At 39.8% G+C, this 18766-nt stretch overlaps 3 protein-coding genes across 3 annotated transcripts in view; 2 read left to right on the plus strand and 1 right to left on the minus strand.

Moving 5' to 3' along the window:
- Positions 1-6477, minus strand: part of abca2 (ATP-binding cassette, sub-family A (ABC1), member 2) — a 61100-nt gene extending 54623 nt beyond the window's left edge. Inside the window, exon 1 of the mRNA XM_079608500.1 lies at positions 6398-6477. Coding sequence (XP_079464626.1) covers positions 6398-6400 — 3 coding nt within the window. The 5' untranslated portion in view covers positions 6401-6477. The remainder of the gene's footprint in view (positions 1-6397) is intronic.
- Positions 6478-10179: 3702 nt separating this feature from the next.
- Positions 10180-14781, plus strand: carnmt1 (carnosine N-methyltransferase 1). The gene is made up of 8 exons (XM_079608509.1): positions 10180-10452; positions 11677-11872; positions 12010-12176; positions 12657-12797; positions 13109-13287; positions 13391-13504; positions 13614-13717; positions 13798-14781. The coding sequence occupies exons 1-8, from the start codon at positions 10304-10306 to the stop codon at positions 13960-13962; spliced, it is 1215 nt and encodes a 404-aa protein (XP_079464635.1). The 5' UTR covers positions 10180-10303; the 3' UTR covers positions 13963-14781.
- On the plus strand, positions 14660-18294 carry LOC306996222 (uncharacterized protein). Its single transcript, XM_079608511.1, has 2 exons — positions 14660-15204; positions 17546-18294. Exons 1-2 carry the CDS (start codon positions 14824-14826, stop codon positions 17699-17701), a joined length of 537 nt encoding a protein of 178 aa, XP_079464637.1. The 5' UTR covers positions 14660-14823; the 3' UTR covers positions 17702-18294.
- Positions 18295-18766: the final 472 nt, after the last annotated feature.

An 18766-nucleotide genomic window follows, 5' to 3' on the forward strand; every position in this document is an offset into this window, starting at 1 on the left:
TTCGGGGAATGTCGCTCCCTGTCTTGCGTTCAAAGAGATCAGCAGACCGTTTTTTTAACTTTCTAGGCATATAGGCGAAATAGACGGTCGTCGCATAGAGGGCCACCAACTGGAGGGGGCTCCAATGAGCGCATACTGGCACTAAATTTTAGCAGGGGTGTGTCACGTTCTTCCACAGAAGAAGCCTATCAATGTAGTCCTGAAAGAGATTAAAATGCCTATGGAGCAGTCTGCTCTAATTACTCTCTCGCGGTACTTTGCTGTCATTAAAGTTCTTAGAATTATGAATGTTTATTAATTATGATACTTAACCCAGTCCTTTTAATTTTTTTATATTATCTTTACATATTAGGCTACCTTGTTGTTGTTGTTGTTGTTGTTTGAGTGATGATTTTTCTGTTTAATAAACTTCTCTCATCAAAATTCCTTTTGTGTGTAAAACATACTTGGCAATAAATTTCACTTCTGACAAGACTTGTTTCGGTTGATTCCGCGTTTTTAACGAATCAGCTAAGTGAGTGATTCAATGACTCGCCCAATGCGAATAGGTTGAGTGAGTGATTCAATGACTCGCCTATAACAAGGGATATTGAACCACTTGAACTTTTTTAGGCCTTGTCCACACGGAGACGCATACAGGTGTATACATGAAAAAATATGTATCGTATTGGCGTTTCGTCCAAGGGTGTGTTTCCTGAAAGTATGGTTAGCCAACTATAGTCCAGACTCGCAAGTTCCGTCGTTATCAGCATAGTTCAATGAGTCTGTGTTTCCCGAAACCATAGTTCTAACAAACATTTACAAACAGTATCGCAAAGTTGTGTGGTTGGAACGGCAGCTCTTGACCTGAGTTAGGAGTAGTTTCTTGTATACTCAATAATCCTTATAGAGCAAAATAAGCAAGCTCACATTCAGTGCAATCTATTATTTAGAATACATACAAATGTAATTTACGTCTTTTACCCCTGGTTTCACAGACAACGCTTAAGCTAGTCCCAGACTAAAATGCAGGTTTGAGCTGTTTTATCTGAAAGCAACTTCCACTAATGTATCTTAAAATATGTCAGGTCCATTCTTTTTGCCTCAAGATGCACACCAGTAATGTATTTTTCTACGGCATGTTTATAAAAGCTACTTAAATGTCCTAATTGATCTAAGGCCTAAGTCTGGCTTAATCTAAACCCTGTCTGTGAAACCGGGCCTTAGTTTGTCAAGAGATTTAAGCCATAGTTTTTAAAAAGTGCGCATGTAAAAACGATATGGTTGAATCTGGAAGTAAAGCAAAATAAATGAGAAAAATGACAAGTAGCCTAGTAATCATATGCCATGTCCATAATTTATAGCAAAACATCTAGCATTAATTCGCCTTTGGCTAAGCCACACCCTAGAATGTAGATTGACCAATCACAGCGCAGCCGAGAACGAGCTCCCACAGAGGTCCGACACTTTTTCACAGCTGTCTCGACAGGCTATTACCGTCGTAGTTTTATCAAAAATATGGTTAAACGTTGTGCCTGGGGCATTTGTAACACAGATACGCATTTCTCAGAGAGGTTGGAGGGGGTGTCTGTTTTTTTGCCTTCCCAAAACCGAAGTCAAATCCTGACAAGTGTCGTCTTTGGATTAAACTGTGTGGACGTCCTCACAGTCAGCGAAACCCCTCAAGGATCAACAAGCACACTTTTGTGCTCTAAGATACATTTACCTTTTAACCTTACTGTGAAGTTATACTAGTTAGACAGTTTTATGCTGTTTAGGTTATGCTTTCGGTTCTCTGCCCTAATTGTTGATACGCTAGCACACGCTGCTAATAAATACAACTTTATACTCGCGTAGTCCGTTTGCTTTGTAAATAATAACGATTCTAGAAGTGAATAGAGACCTACCCAGCTTTGCATGAAGTGTTGCTCCTTGATATTGTTAGTCCCAGCCTCCGTCTCGATTAGGATATGCGGTGGTTCATTTTTTGACTGTGACCATTATGCTTGTTGCTTGCGTTTCACCGGTATGTCTTGAATATAGCCTTCGAACGCATACTGCAGCCGCTTTTGCCTACTTCTATCGGACACTTTATTTGCTGCTTTATAAAAGTTTGATAAAATTTCAGGAAGAGCTGTCAAAGCATAAGCCATGTTGATACCAAACCAGAGCCCAGATGAAGTTGACGGACGTCGCAACAGTAACTAAGGGGGGCGGGGCTTAGCCAAAGGTGAATTCCATCTCAAACAGATTTATTAAAAGTAGTTTTAACTGCGTGACATCATTAACCAACGTGGTTAAATGATCAATGATCAGTCGTGACTCGTGACTAGCTAGTTGATTTCTTTAACAATGCATCGTACTATGATAGTGAAGCAGCGAGTTAGTAGTACCCCAGAGTGCAGTCTGGACGATGGGGCGGGGCGACACTTTGGGGCGGGGTTACACGTGTCGCTCCGCCCACCCCCAATTTAATTGGCTTATTATACAGCAATCTTATTGGCCTGATTCAAGCCTGAGCATGCGCATTCTTTATGTACTATTTTTGTGAATAATTTGTCCATATTAAAGAAATATTAAATGCTAACTCTAATCGTATATTATCGGTTTACCATGGTAATTTTAGTTAAGATCTATTGGATAATGTTTTATTGTTAAGACACAGAATAGACAAAGTTATTGTTTAAAAACGGACGCTTGGTGACAGCACCGACAGCACCATTTCATATTTCCACCAGGTCGGTCGGTGGATCAGCTCAAACTCTGGATTTTACGCAAATTATGATAAATCGCTGTATTAAAGGAAAGACATCGGACAAACCCGAACGCAAGCAGCTGATTTTAGTGCTCTGATTTTTTAGCACGACCGTTTTTTGTTGATTTTTTAACGAGATTTGTTCTCCAATGCTTGCATTTTTTGGCACAAAGTGCAAATAAAATGTTTAATGGCAAACACATATTTCCTTGTTGTTTACCTGTTAAAAATAGTTTCAAATATTAACACTGGCATAGGCTATATCTGTAGCCTAACTATTTTAAAAAATCACCGCTGTAAATCTGTGCATATAGGCCTATAGCCTAACAGCCTACTTCAAATAGCTACTTATTTATACCTACTTACTTAAATTGAGCACATAAATAATCATATTTGCTATAGATCGACATAATAATATCTGTTTTAGTATTATTTTTTTTCCACTTTTCAGCACTGCAGGTTTTTAAATTCCCATTGTACGCAAAAAAAAACAAAACACACACACACACACACACACACACACACACACAAAAAAACAATGGCCAGGGCTTGTATTATTTGGTAGCCTATTATTGTCTTATTTGTCACTTTCGGAACTGTGTCTTACTGAAATACAGTGAATTATCATTATGTAGTGTTAGTGTAAAACCCCGAGTTTATTTATAATGGAAAAATGAAGAAGCATAAATTAATGATGTAAAATGTCGCAGCACTGCATGACATCAGCTTAATAGGCGATCTCTCCTTGCAATGCTAGTAATTTAATGCAGTCATGATCATTGCTCCCTTAAAGTGTCATTGACTTATCTGCTGGGTAAATTAATAAATTTAATTTAGCTAAATCTAAAACATCGTATGATTTATATCAGCAACATATTTATTTATATCGCCCAGCTCTAAAACGGCTCAATATGAATGCTTAGGCCTATATTACTGTTTGTAAAGCTGCTATAAAACGATGTGAATTGAGCGCTATACACATTTTTTTTACTTCACTTGATATAGACCTAGGTATTGTGGCCACGAATGAAGAATTCGTTCCCCATATTTAGCAGCACACGGCGGTCTGCCTTGAAGGGATTGTTATTGTTTGTTGTACTTCATTTAACTTATTAAGTCGTATTAAGTTAATAAAAACATTATTTAATTGATCATTACTGAAATCGCCATGGGACAACGTAGTAGCCTACGGCCAAACTGCGCGAAACTGCGTAGATAGAAGATCATTCATAAACTCGTACATAAAGGAATGCGCATGCTCATGCCTCAAGTGTCTACTCCAATAAGATTGCTGTATTATAAACCAATGAAATTGTTGGTAGGCGGAGCGACACGTGTCGCCCCGCCCCAAAGTGTCGCCCCGCCCCATCGTCCAGACTGCACTCTGGGGTTACTCGCGAGTTACGCCGTTTTACGGGAAACACACCCCAGACGGATCAGGCGTTTTGGGAGCCTGATACCGCTATTTTTTTTTTACTGACGCTGGGTCCCAGAGTGGATACTTCATACAAGAAATGATGTCTCTATTTTGTAATCTTGTTGTGATAAAATATGTTTGAATCAATAATAAATTATTATATTATAATAAATATATAATAAATATAGGCTACAATAATAATAATAATAATAATAATTAAATCAATTAATAATAATTTAAACATTCAAACCAAGACAGGAAGCTTTTTCTTTTAAAAGCATAGATATTCAAATAAGTTTTCTTTGCTGATCACATTACCTTATCTTTGAAAGCACTGTCAATAATGCCAAACAATTGACCCTTCGGAGTGCGGGGCTTAGCGAATGGTCAATTGTTGTGAGACTGCCACGTCCGAAAAAATGCTGCCCACAGGTAAATAAAGTGAGTCAGAAAGAAGCATGGTAGCACACTCTTGCATCCGTAGGGTGTTGGTTGTGTATGCCAGGCGCACGCACGCACGCACGCGTACACAGTACACACACACACACACGCACGCACACACACTATTAAAACAAGCTGGAAGTCCTTGCAAGATCTCTGTTTTTTTATGGTAGTTTATGTTAAGTGTCTCAGAGGGTATCAATCTCAGCGAGCTGTAAATTAATAATACATTTGAGACTCAACTCTTCCTATTCAGCTTTAAAAGCTGAAATGTTAAGGGGCAGTTGTGGTCTAATGGTTAGAAAGTCTGACTGGTAATCCAAAGGTTGTGGGTTCGATTCTTAATACCGGCTGGAAATGTTGACATTTCAATAAATTTTTTCACAAGTATTAGCCTTTAAAGGGATAGATCACCCAAAAATGTAAATTCTGTCATAATTTACGCACCCTCATGGTTTTCCAAACCTGTATACATTTCTTTTTTCTGAACACAGAGGAAGATACTTTGAAGAATGTTTGTAACAGTTGTGGGGTACTATTGACTTCCATAGGGTTTTCCCCCATACATGGAAGTCTACGTGGCCCACTGTTTGGTAACCCATATTCTTCAAAATATCTTCCTTTGTGTTCAGTAAAAGAGTTCTGCAGCATACTGTAAAAAATTAATTTACCTTCATAAAAAATCTCTTTCCATTTCTGTTAACTTAATCATAATTATCATTCATACAGAATATTATACTTTTTGCACACACTTTTCAAATAGTTTTATGCCAAAGATTATGATTTTCTTAATTGCGAGGGAACCACTTCCTAAAGGCAACTATACACTGTTAGAAAAAGTTGCTGCCATGCATTTTTAAGTACAATCAATTTGGATGTTTAAGTCATTTTGACAAATGACATTAAAGTGCCTTTAAAAAATTTGTTGAATCTTGTATTTATACTACATTTATACATTTATACAAAATAAGTTAAGCAATTTTCAACTTTTTTATAAGTTATAACTTATAAAAAAGTAGAAAATTGCTTAACTTATTTTGGTTAGTTAAAGGGGTGGTTGAGTATGATTTCACTTTTCTAACTTTAGTTAGTGTGTAATGTTGCTGTTTGAGCATAAACAACATCTGCAAAGTTACAACGCTCAAAGTTCAAAGCAAAGGAAGATATTTGCTTTTTTTTTAAATGACTACAACAAACGGCTGGTGGGGACTACTGCTACACGACATTCCTCCCGGGTTAGTGACATCAGCAACCCTAAAATGTAAACCCTGCCAGTCCACACAGTCCATGTTGAGAAGAGGGAGACTTGTTGTATAAGACTACATTTGTGAGTCAGCTCAAACTTTAGCATCCATCTTTTCACATGCAATAGAAAGTCACTCTGTGTGCATCTCACAACAGTTACTATATGAGCGATTTAGAGATTATCATGACATATGCTAATAGAAGATAGTTAAAGGTATTGCGGAGGATCTTTCCTACTTTTAGAAAAGACCCGCCCTCTCCAATTTCTATTTGCTCCCAACCGAGAGGGAACGCCTACTAGCAGTGATTTTAAATGGATTTCTCCAAATAGGATGACAAACTTTACCTGTCTAGTAGAATCTTCGCGACTGCGGCATCAGTGGGAAGCCCAACATGTGCTTTTAGCGCACGCCAGCGTGTGAACGGCCTTACGTAAACATATCACCAGAATGATTGACACTGTATACACTAATACAATAGTATACACTACCCACCAGGAAGAAGAAAATCCTCCGCTATACCTTTAACTCCACATCAGCAACATAAATTCATCAACTAACCATTCAGAGACGTCCTGTTGCAGTCTACATGTTGTCACTTCTTCTTGAGTCTCTCCATCTTTGTCTGACTCCATTTTAACATTAAAGGCAGAACAGTTTCTGTCATTTTAGTGTCTGCGTGAGGTAATCGCAGCTGCTGAGCTCTTGAAACCCCGCCCTCTGCAGCAGCTCATTTGCATTTAAAGGGCTAGGCACAAAACGGTGCGTTTTTGCAAACCCTCAAAAAGTGACAACTTAAACATGCTATATAAAAATATTCTGTGGGGTATTTTGTGCTAAAACTTCACACACACACTCAATGTAAAAACATGCTGTCATAACTTATTGATCATATAATTTTGTAGAGTGTATATACTTCAATGGGTATACTCTGAAACAGAGTTTGGGGGTGTAAAGAGGTCAACGTTTTTAAGAGACCTGCGAAAACACTTTGTGATTATGTCACAGGTCGAGGTGGGCCAAGCCAGACTGCACCCACCCCTAGACCAGGATCACCCTGAGGAGCGTGTCAAAGGAGGAGGCAGGAGACAGGAATAAAAAGAATGACAGGCTTTATTAAATATAAAAACAATTTGAAAATCCTAATCTAAAATTCCTCTTCCTTCCTCTTCCCAGGAATCCAAGGCAAGTGGGGGGTCAGGCTCACTTCCTTCTGGCGCTGGTGCCAACTCGCAGTGGTAGGTACTGAACAGGTGGGTATCACAGGTGAGTAGGTGGATCAGGGCTCACAGGAGTTGTAAAGGGCGGGCACTTCGCACCATACAGGTGGGTTTCAGGGCTACAGCAGACTCAAGTCGCAAGCGGAGCGGGGCTTTGGCTGGCCCAGACAGAATCAACGCTTCAAATAGAGGTGAATAGCTCTCACATGGGTGGCAGGAGACAGAGTCAATAGCTGAACAGGGCTTTCACTGGGACAGACAGCATTCAAACTTCAAACAGAGGTAAACAGTTATCACGTGTGTTGCAGGGGACAAAGTCACAAGCTGAGCGGGCGTTCACTGGAACAGACGGAGTCAACACTTCAAATAGAGGTGAACAGCTCTCACGTTGGTGGCAGGAGACAGAGTCATAAGCTGAGCAGGGCTTTCGCTGGGGCAGACAGCATTCAAACTTCAAGCAGAGGTAAACAGTTCTCACGTGTGTTGCAGGGGACAAAGTCACAAGCTGAGCGGGCGTTCACTGGAACAGACGGAGTCAACACTTCAAATCGAGGTGAACAGCTCTCACGTTGGTGGCAGGAGACAGAGTCATAAGCTGAGCAGGGCTTTCACTGGGGCAGACAGCACACAGACTTCAAGCAGAGGTAAACAGTTCTTACGTGTGTTGCAGGGGACAAAGTCACAAGCTGAGCGACGTTCGCTGGAACAGACGGAATCAACACTTCGAATAGAGGTGAACAGCTCTCACATGGGTGGCAGGAGACAAAGTCATAAGCTGAGCAGGGTTCTCACTGGGACAGACAGCATAAACTTCAAGCAGAGGAAAACAGTTCTCACGTGTAGTGTGCGCACGGGGGCTTTTCCTTCTGACATCCAACAGGTGACTGCAATCGATCTTGCTAAGCTCTTATGATGAACGGTAGACCAGCATGACACTTGGGGAGTGCACGGCGATTAAAAGATAAATCTTCCACACACACACGGCAGTCCAACTCCAAACATGCAACGTGATGGGAAACGTCAATTTCAGCACTACAAATCCACTCTTCAAGTGCAAAGTAAGGCCAACACTCACCCAGAGGTCTCGATCTGAAGAGCCGATGATAGTCAGAGTTGGGACAGATGCGGTGAATAATTTCCTCACCACTACAAGCGGCTTCACTTCGCTGGTTTCAATGGCCGAGGGGGAGGCTAGAGATCGACAAGGAATCAGTATATTTCACTCAGTGCGATGTATACAACGTGATCCAAGCACTTCAAACCAGTATCCAATTTAGTGTAGAAAACATGCGTTTATGAGATTCAATTTGTCAATCACTCATCTCACTCTTTCCCAGTCCAGACGACGAATTCCACTCTTCAAAACTGCCCTCGGATCCCATAAGCGACAATCCTCTTCTTTCACGATGATCCTTCAGCTGCAACACTCTACAAACTTTTCCCCACAGGAGAGAACCACACCAGATCGACGGGGGAAGACAAAAAAACACAACAAGCCCACACGGAGAGAGAACACTCCAGATCAACGGAGGAGGAACAACAACCAGCCTTCTCTTCCCCTTGTGTTTTATCCTCTCAGAATGCTGGCGTGGCCTCAATCAGGCACTCAAAGTGAAGTCCCCGCACCTGTTGCCAATCTGCCGTTTTGTTGTCATGACGACAGACACACACACAAGCCCGGGGACAGTGTTACACTAAAAGTGTCCCGGCGGGAACACTTTTCTGATGGGATTAGTTCCGGGGATTATTTGTCACCCCGTGACAATTACAGCAGTTCTTTTTTTCTGTTCTCTTTCTGTAATCAGTCAATTTTATACAAAAAAAGACATAGCCTACACTGTATAATATTGTAAAATTAGGGGGAAAACACACAACTCTTTACTGTAAATTTTATTTTACTTAAAAGCGTCAAACGTCTCTTTTAATTGCATGTAGGCTACACTTAATCATGATAAGCATTAATATCTTTCCAGAAGTCTTTATATTCATCCGTCATCCACTCTTTCTTGGGCATGCGCTTATTAACATTAGTGTCATAGTAATGAACCTCCAGCTTATCCACTCTGGTAACAGCAGTAAAATTCGGAAGTTCTGGAATACCAATTACTCGTGCTGCTGGTGTGTGTAACTCTACATTTATTTTATTTTATTTTTTACAATACTTAAAACACTGCTAAATTAATTGGAAAATATCGAAAAGCATCTTTATCTTTCTGTAATGCTAAAGAGAATATTAGCATCAAAAATCAAGGCTGGCAAAATAATCTCTGACTGATCTCAGTCCGTCAGTTCCAGTCTCTTTCAGAGGACAGGTTTCCATTCCATCATCAAAGACATTTTGTAAAACACTTCCCCCACAGCAAGAGCCCTTCATTATTTTTTTTAGAACTTCTATATAGCCTATATAAAATTTTGCATGCTGTCTCACATGACATTTCCCTGCCTTTTGTGGTTTCTCTCAAAGTTTCTATTTCTCTCAAAGTTTCTATGGTCGAGACCATAGTGCGCGTCTCACAATCAATGCACCTCAAATTAAACTGATATTCGCTCAACCATAAAGGCAGGAAAATGGATGGATGATTGATTCTGCTGCGGCGCCATCTCCTGGTGTGACGCGGGAATTCATTCAGACTCTCACAGTGCATCATGGGTATTCTAAAAAGCGCATAAAAAAATAAAATAAAAAAATAGAGAAAAAGTGATCTAGCAACTAGATCTATAATTTTGGTATTGACATAATGTCTGCTTAAATACTACAAAGACAATTTCCTTCATTTAATTTGAATAGGCCACAGACATTGTATTTACACAATGCTTGTTTAAAATGGTGATTTTGGTTGAAGACAACGGTAGTTAAAATTCTAAATATGTTGCACACATCATCATGGAGATATTAATTTACATGATACAAAATTTTACTATCTGACACTGCTGTAGCCTATTCGTTATCGTATGACTAGTTTAACGATGCATTCTATTAAAATTATAAAAGAAAAACATAGGCTACTTGTTGTATGGCATGACATCCTTAATACAGAGCTGTTTTGTTTAGTATGCCTTTACATAAAAACAGATAATTTATAAACAAAGTTGATACATTTACTGCAGTTGACTAGACACAACACAACAAACTAGCGAATCGATCACGATTCAATGAACCCACGAATCGACTGCGCAGGTTCCATTATCTTCCCTGTATTCAGTTATGTTGCCGATTCTCGATTACTTACGCCTACAGTGAACGGCAATGGCTGACGGCAAGGATGAAACACTAGCAGCTTCCAAACCAGAGGTATTTTACAACTATCGGGAGAGGATTACATGTTCACCCGAGGAAGAGTCGCAATTAGAGAGACAGCATTTCTGGAATGTCATGAACGCGTTTAAATATTACAGGTAAACATTACTGGAGCATCAAAGTCCCATCTGCTCAACACCAACACAAGATGAGCCACTGATATTTGAGCTTTAATTTTGAACATGCGAGAGCATTCAAATATCCGTATTGATTTGTTTATATATCCACTGCTTATAAAATTTGGATATGAAATGTAAATTAACGCCTGTGGTCCATCAATTGAAGTCCAGATCTATCTAACGTTATCTATCTATCTATCTATCTATCTATCTCTCTCTCTCTCTCTCTCTCTCTCTCTCTCTCTCTCTCTCTCTCTCTCTCTCTCTCTCTCTCTCTCTCTCTCTCTATATATATATATATATATATATATATATATATATATATATATATAAAACCTCCCTCCCCCTCTCTCAGATTCAAATAGCTTAATTGGAATGGTGAAATAAATCTTTACATTGCCAAAGCATTATTAAATAACATGATACTAAAAATAAAGAATAATAATAAAATAATTTTTTTATAGGATGTCTCTATAGGCATATAGTGAGTGTTGGTAGCTCTTTCCCGCTGGATGCTCTTTTATCGTGTCAAGACCTCACATACCTGGCACTGGCAGCCAGGTTTGAGCTTGCTGGGCTTTCTCCTAGCAGGTATGGGAGTTTGTCCATATTTGTTTTCTGATGGAAGTCTTTTTGGGGGGTTGTGAAGTGAGGATAGAAAGTGTCCCTAATGTTTGAATAAGAAGGGCAGGATGTCAGAAAGTGCAGCTCTGTTTCCACTTGATTCTCTGTGCAGTGTCAGGCACAGCTGCTCTTCCTCTGGCAGCCATGTCTGTCTGTGTCTGCCTGTCTCTATGGTGAGACTGTTCTCACTGAGTCTGTACATGCTCAGGACTTTTCTCAGTTTAGGGTCGCTCACTGTGCTCAGGTATCCTGCCAATTCATATTTTCTGTTTAGGGCCAAAAAGCATTCCAATTTACTTTGTTGGGCTGTTGCGTCTGTCCAATGTTTTAGGTATTTTTATTTTTGTGTTTTAAGTATTGCAAATATTTGGTTTGGTCTGACTATGTTTTTATGGTCAGTTTGACATCTATCTATCTATCTATCTATCTACTATCTATCTATCTATCTATCTATCTATCTATCTATCTATCTATCTATCTATCTCTATCTAATCTATCTATCTATCTATATATATATATAATTCCCTTTCATTTACTTTGTCCTCTGTCCATATATATTGTGTCTCCCACTGTGTTCAGAATTCATGTTCACGAACGAGTGAATCGAGCCGAGCGTCAGTTCCGATGCCTTCCAGATCACCACCAGCAACTTTTGACAAACTTCCTGCCCAATCTGAGCAAGATCCGCTGCTGTGTTGACCGAAACCAGGAGGTGATGCAGGCCATAGTGAACAACTGCCTAGATATGTTTGAGAACATGGAATATGGACAGGATGTAGGTGGCAATCAGTAGGTCTTACAATTAATAATGTTGTATTTTTTCATTTGGTTGTTGTGATGACAGAAGTGTGGCTTTTATTATCCTGTTTAGTAGTAAGTCAATTAATCTAATAGTTTTCCTGCTTTTCAAAGGGTGACCCAAGGAAAGTACGGCCTTCTTCAACTTTTGACATGGACAAGCTGAAGTCAACCATAAAGCAGTTTGTCCGTGACTGGAGTGCAGCAGGAAAGGCTGAAAGGGACAGCTGCTACAAACCTATTATACAGGAAATCCAGAGACTATTTCCTCCAGACCAGTGGTAAATATACTTTGATGTCATTCTGTGGTTAAGTATACGGTCTACTGTCTAAGTATAAGTCTCTTATGCTCACCAAGGCTTTATTTGATCAAAAATACAGTGAAACAGTAATATTGTCAAATACTATTACAATTTAAAATAACAATTTTAAAATGTTGTTTATTTCCAGTGAATTTTCACCATCATTCCTCCAGTCTTCAGTGTTGCATGATACTTTGGAAATCAGTCTAATATGCTAATTTGGTGCTTGCTGGATATTTCTTATTATTATCAAGCTTTTACTTGATATAGAAATCTTTTGTACTTTTGATCAGTTACCCTTGCTGAATAAAAATATTGACCCAAACTTTTGGAAAAATGTATTCTTTTTGGAAAAATGTCTGCTGATTAAATGGATTTAGCGTTCTTATGTTTTGTGTCAAATGGGCTCAACTTATAATTTGGAAAGAAATGAGTTTTGAGTTATATTTCTCTCTACAGCGATGTGTCCCAGGTAAGAGTGTTAGTGCCCGGGTCCGGTCTAGGTCGACTTGCATGGGAAATTGCTCATCTGGGCTATTCGTGCCAAGGCAACGAGTGGAGTTTCTTCATGCTCTTCTCCTCTAATTTTGTTCTGAATAGGTACAACACACTAAAATCTTCACAATTTAAGTAGTACCATTCTCATAAATATAACGTATTATATATGTTATATTTATTATATTTCTCTCTTGGTCTTAACAACATGTTGTAATAATATCCTGTTGGGGAACACCCTCTATTTATTATTAGTGACATGTTAAGTTGTGTAATTTAGAGGGATAAAGTATACTAGAACTTGCATCCCTGATTGAACTTCTTTGAGTTCTAGGATAGCAAATTTGAATCGAGCAATCAGAATGGTATATAACATCTGTAGTAAGGAGGAAACTAACTGATATTTTGTCTCTCAGGTGTGATGAGGAGAATGCTTTGACTCTGTATCCCTGGATTCACCAGTTCAGTAATAACAAAATGTCCTCAGACCAAACAAGACCTGTGTCCTTTCCTGATGTCAATCCACAGAGTCTTCCAGCAGACTCGGACTTCTCTATGGTTGCTGGAGACTTCCAGGAAGTATACAGTGACCCTGGTGAGTTTATATATATATATATATATATAACATCAACATAATTGTAAATGGAGACAGGGAAAGATCTGAAACTTGAACATTTTAAGTTGTATCTCCCATACAGAAATGTGGGATTGTGTTGCTACTTGCTTCTTCATTGACACTGCCCACAATGTTCTTGATTACATTGAAACCATCTGGAATATTCTAAAACCTGGTGGTGTCTGGATAAATTTGGGTAAGTCATATTCTGTATAATCTTAATCATTCACAGTCAAATGCCATCTAAATATGAAATGCTGAAAACAGGTGTGGTTGAAAAAGATTTTTTGTATTTGTTCTCAAAGGTCCACTACTTTACCACTATGAGAATATGGCTAATGAATTGTCCATTGAGCTGAGCTACGAGGACATAAAGACTGTCCTTTTAAAATATGGATTTGTCCTAGAGGTAAACAGTTAATTATCAACTGTTTAAATTATTATTAACAGTAATACTGTTATAAACTGTTACTGTATTTCTTTCCACAGTTGGAAAGAGAGTCTGTGGCCAGCACATACACGGAGAACGATCGCTCCATGCTCAAATACCTTTACGACTGTGTCTTTTTTATTGTACGGAAACCGGCAGAACAGTTGATGAATGGAGATCAGACACCTGAAGAGGATTCTTTACAGATAAGAAACTCAACATGATGTTTCGAAGGCTGAAGTGAACTTCTGGCTGAATTCACAGACAAATGGCCCAAATAATAAACTGAGGATTTTAATCATGAATGTCAGCATTATATTCCTGGTAATACAATAAGACTGGAGCTTTTTTATGTACTGAAGTATTTCAGACATTTACCAAAAATATGTCATGTTTTGGTGCATTGCTTTGCAGTCATATTCCTCAGGTTTCAGGTGCTGCTTCACATCTTACTAATGCCGCTTGTCACTCCACACATACATTTCAGTGTTTTTCTTGCAGTTGTTTACACTACCACAGTTTTCATGTCCAAAATCGTATTCACAGAGCCTACTCTGGATCTTGACTTGCGCAGTTACTCCAGCCCCTCTGAGGATACTTGCTGGCCATAAAAATTGTATTAGTTGGTAGCACTAAAATAAAGTTGTTTTAAACTTAACAGATTTTCATGATCTTGTACATACTGTAATAAAACTGTTTTACAATTAAGAAAAATTGGAATATTGTTGCATGTACATTGACTGTTGCAAGCCTTTAAGATTGTTTATTGTTCACCACACAAATTTCACATTAGTTATTAGGAAGTTAGTTAATGTGTTTTAACATTTACTCTTATAGATGATATGGATTTTATTCACAACCGTTTAGCTTTTTACTCTGATAAAACATAAACGATTTTATGGTTGTTCGACCTCTCTGGCCACAGGGGGCGCTGTATTCAAACATGCGGTTCAACTTCAGTTACGACACAACTGTCGTAAATGGCTAGAATATTGAATGCTCCTCTGCGTACTAAAAAAAAGTCTTACCGCTCTTTTAAGCTAAGTTTGAACTTTTCTGAATAACTTAGGTCGCTCGTCGCACAGATGACCAAGCGGAGAGCAGAGAGCATTTTGCCTCCCGAAATCCCCAGTAAAAGAAGTTTTCGTTCTCTCTTCAACATCGACAAACCTGTCGCAGGTGTGAATGTGATCCTAAACGCCAATCCACCCTCGTTGTTGTCATTCTCTGGACAACGCTGCAGGAAAAGACCGAAGTTTCTCGATGACCCGCTGGATACCATCAACCTACCGAGAAAAGTGGCTGCAAACAGGGTTGATTCAGTGCTGGCAGATAATAACACATGCAAGCCTAGATCATTCGAGGATGCTGGTAGATCTGCTGTCACGCGGAGGTCATCTTGCGCGCTTCAAACTGAGTCAAATAAACAGCCAGACGAAGAAAATAACCTTACTGCAGGAGACAAGGTAAAGTTTCACACAAATAAGTGCAGTCATACAACTGTGGCGTCCCGTAGAATACTATGCAATGATGGCAGATGAACATATGGTGGCGGTACATGATCTATCTATCCATCCATCTATATATCTACCTACTACCTATTTAAGTAGCTTTTATTTATGTGCCTTAGAAAAAAAAAACATCACTGGTGTGCATCTTGAAACAAAACAATGACACTAACATATTTTAAAGGGGTCATATTATGCTTTTCCACCTTAGTAGTGTCATAACTGTTTGAGCATAAAAGAGATCTGCAAGGTTAAAGCTCAAGTCCACTTCAAAGGTATATGTTAAAGGGTTAGTTCACCCAAAAATGAAAATTCTGTCAGTAATTAGGCTACCCTCATGTTGTTCCAACCCCGTAAGACTTTCGTTCATCTTCGGAAACACAAATTAAGATCCATCCATCCATCTTCTTCCGCTTATCCGGGGCCGGGTCGCGGGGGCAGCAGTCTAAGCCGAGATGCCCAGACTTCCCTTTCCCTAGCCACTTCCTCTAGCTCTTCCGGGGGGACACCGAGGCGTTCCCAGGCCAGCCGAGAGACATAGTCTCTCCAGCGTGTCCTAGGTCTTCCCCGGGGTCTCCTCCCGGTGGGACGTGCCCGGAACACCTTCCCAGGAAGGCGTCCAGGAGGCATCCGGAACAGATGCCTGAGCCACCTCAGCTGACCCCTCTCGATGTGGAGGAGCAGCGGCTCTACTCTGAGCTCCTCCCGAGTGACCAAGGTCCTCACCCTATCTCTAAGGGATCGCCCAGCCACCCTGCGGAGAAAGCTCATTTCGGCCGCCTGTATACGGGATCTTGTCCTTTCGGTCATGACCCAAAGCTCATGACCATAGGTGAGAGTAGGAACGTAGATTGACCGGTAAATCGATCAATCTACAAATTAAGATATATTTTTATTAAATCTGAGAGCTGTCTCACTCCTCCATAGGCTTCTATTGTAATTGAAACTTGCCGGCCCAGAAAGTTAGTAAAGACCATGTTTAAAATAGTCCAAGTGACTACAGTGACTTAACCATAAGTTTATCAAGCGACGAGAATACTTTGTGTGCGCAAACCCCCACCAAAAATAACAACGTTATTCAACTATTCATTTTCTTCTGTGTGGGCCTCTGAGTGAGTTCACGTAGTGTAACAGCGCAGCGCTTCTGGGTTGTGCGTCAGAACGTAGGCTCGCTATTGGCCAGCATCACACACATGACCAGCGTCAGCCAATAGTGAGCCTACGTTCTGACGTACAACCCAGAAGCGCTGCACTGTTACAATGTTACGCTGTCGCTGTTACAGAACTTTACATTACGTGAACTCAGAGGCCCACACAGAAGAAAATGAATAGTTGAATAAAGTCGTTATTTTTCTTTTTTTTGGCGTACAAAAAGTATTCTCGTTGCTTGATAAACTTAAGGTTGAGCCGCTGTAGTCATTTGGACTATTTTAATTATGTTTTTACTAACTTTCTGGGCCGCCAAGTTTCAATTACAATAGAAGCCTATGGAGGAGTGAGACAGCTCTATAAAAAATATCTTAATTTGTGTTCCGAAGGTGAACGAAAGTCTTACGGGGTTGGAACAAAATGAGGGTGAGTAATTACTAGCAGAATTTTCATTTTTGGGTGAACTATCCCTTTAACAGTTGCAATTATACGTTTTATTTAGCTGCTATTTTGTAAACGAAGGGCAAAGCTTTGCCTCCGCGCTAGCCTGCTAACTAAAATGACAGCATTGATATAGTGTTTTACTGTAGCTTTTGTATAGCTCTTGCTTTTGTAAGACTGTTTGTAACACCGTCCATTAGGAAAAGTGTCCATGATTTTGTGATCGATTACTGAATCAGACTTGAATTGGTTTGAAATTGACGCCATCGTTTATATTTACATCTGAGTAGAGGTCGAGGTTATGGTAAGGTGCGGGACATTTTCCGAACACGCGCTAAGCAGTGCGAATCACAACACACTGGGCCAGCTAACCAATCACAGCACATTTAATATTTTGGAAGGAGGGACTTCACCGAAAACAACACGTTCAACTAGACTGGTGAGAGAGGAGCTGCAATGTAAATTTAAGTGTTTTTTTTAATGGGCCTAATAGGACCCCTTTAAGATCAGTGCAAGTTGCTTTCAGTAAAAACAGCTGAAACATGCATTTTAGTCTGGGACTTGGCTTAATCCTTGTCTGTGAAACCAGGGGCAAAACTATTAAACTTTCAGGTACTTTTACATTATTCTATTAAACTTCACCCTTGTTGGTGCATGTGTTTGCTGAAGTGAATGCTTTGGATATTCAGCTCTGCTTGTATCCCCCTAGGCGATGCACACCGATGAGGACCTCTCTCCATTCAATTCCTTCCAGTTCTGGCAGGTTCCACTGCCTGAGTTGGATCTCTCTCTCTTGGAGACTGAACCCTCAGCTGGGTCCTGCACAGCCTCTTCCACCAAAGACTTAGAGGCGATGGAAACCTGAGGAGATCGCCAATGTACTGTGACAGGTTCATTCTTGTTTAGATGTTGTATAGGTGTTGCCAAATTACGCGACTGGATGATTCCGCCTGATCTGCACTAGATGAATGTATGAACAAAGCCTTGTGCTTTGTATAGTTTGTAAGCCTTCAGCACAAGCTTTCGTTCTGATGGGAACGCATCATGGTCATGTGACCTCAGTCCTCTCCTATAAGGGTCATGTGCTCAGAAGTGTGAAAGCATAATTCTATATATTGAACTGATTATGTATGGGTTTTTTTCTGTTAGTAGCTGTAAAAGTTACAATTTTTAAAGGTGACACAACGCCTTTCTTTTGCTTGAACTGAGCCAGATTTTTTGCACCATTTATGGTGCTTAAAGGTATTAGCCACTTTTATTCTTTAGTTAATGTTTTTTTTTCTTTAATACAATTTGGGGCTGTGTTCCTTTCTTCTGACCAACATTATCTTTTTGACAACAGTATTTGGTACTTCTGAACTTAGCAGATGGAGCAAGAGCTTTGTATGTTCCATTGGCCTGTAACTGCAGTGTTTTTGAAATTGTCCAACAGCAATAAAATGTATTTTTTTAAATGCTTGATATTGGCTTGCCTTACATTGTCTTTGGTGCCAGTCTGATTTCATGATTCGTCTTTTCGACATTGTACATTACATTTCAGTTAACCTTTACAGTCGGACTACGGTCCATTAAGTAGACGTGATCTCTTTCCTCATTCCGCATCCAAAGGAAGTGAAACATACCTGTTTCCACCCTGTTGTGTCAGGTGCTCATGACCTTTGGTCTAGGAGGGAATAAGCGCTGAGAGCATGCCAGCTTTATCAGGAGATTGCATCGCAAGTGATCAGCATGCAGATAGTCATGCTCATCTGCTAAGCTAAAATAAGCATGCAAGTAAAATGATACAATGGTAAGCCAAGTTTTGATACTTTGTCCCATTTAGGTGTTCCTCTGGGAGTACATGGAAATATCTGTAAATGGGATGTGCATGAAAGATGAAAACAATGTGCGGTCTTGTTAGGATTTAAGCTAATGAAACAGCTCAGTACTT

This window comes from Phoxinus phoxinus, assembly GCF_949152265.1.
Source record: "Phoxinus phoxinus genome assembly, chromosome: 3".
NCBI lineage: Eukaryota > Metazoa > Chordata > Actinopteri > Cypriniformes > Leuciscidae > Phoxinus > Phoxinus phoxinus.

Coding starts and splice junctions, on each gene's coding strand:
- carnmt1 (XM_079608509.1), top strand. CDS start 10,304: ATGGCTGACGGCAAGGATGAAACACTAGCAGCTTCCAAACCAGAGGTA. Junction 11,873..12,009: donor ACATGGAATATGGACAGGAT/GTAGGTGGCAAT, acceptor TGCTTTTCAAAG/GGTGACCCAAGGAAAGTACG. Junction 13,718..13,797: donor AATATGGATTTGTCCTAGAG/GTAAACAGTTAA, acceptor TTCTTTCCACAG/TTGGAAAGAGAGTCTGTGGC.
- LOC306996222 (XM_079608511.1), top strand. CDS start 14,824: ATGACCAAGCGGAGAGCAGAGAGCATTTTGCCTCCCGAAATCCCCAGT. Junction 15,205..17,545: donor ACCTTACTGCAGGAGACAAG/GTAAAGTTTCAC, acceptor GTATCCCCCTAG/GCGATGCACACCGATGAGGA.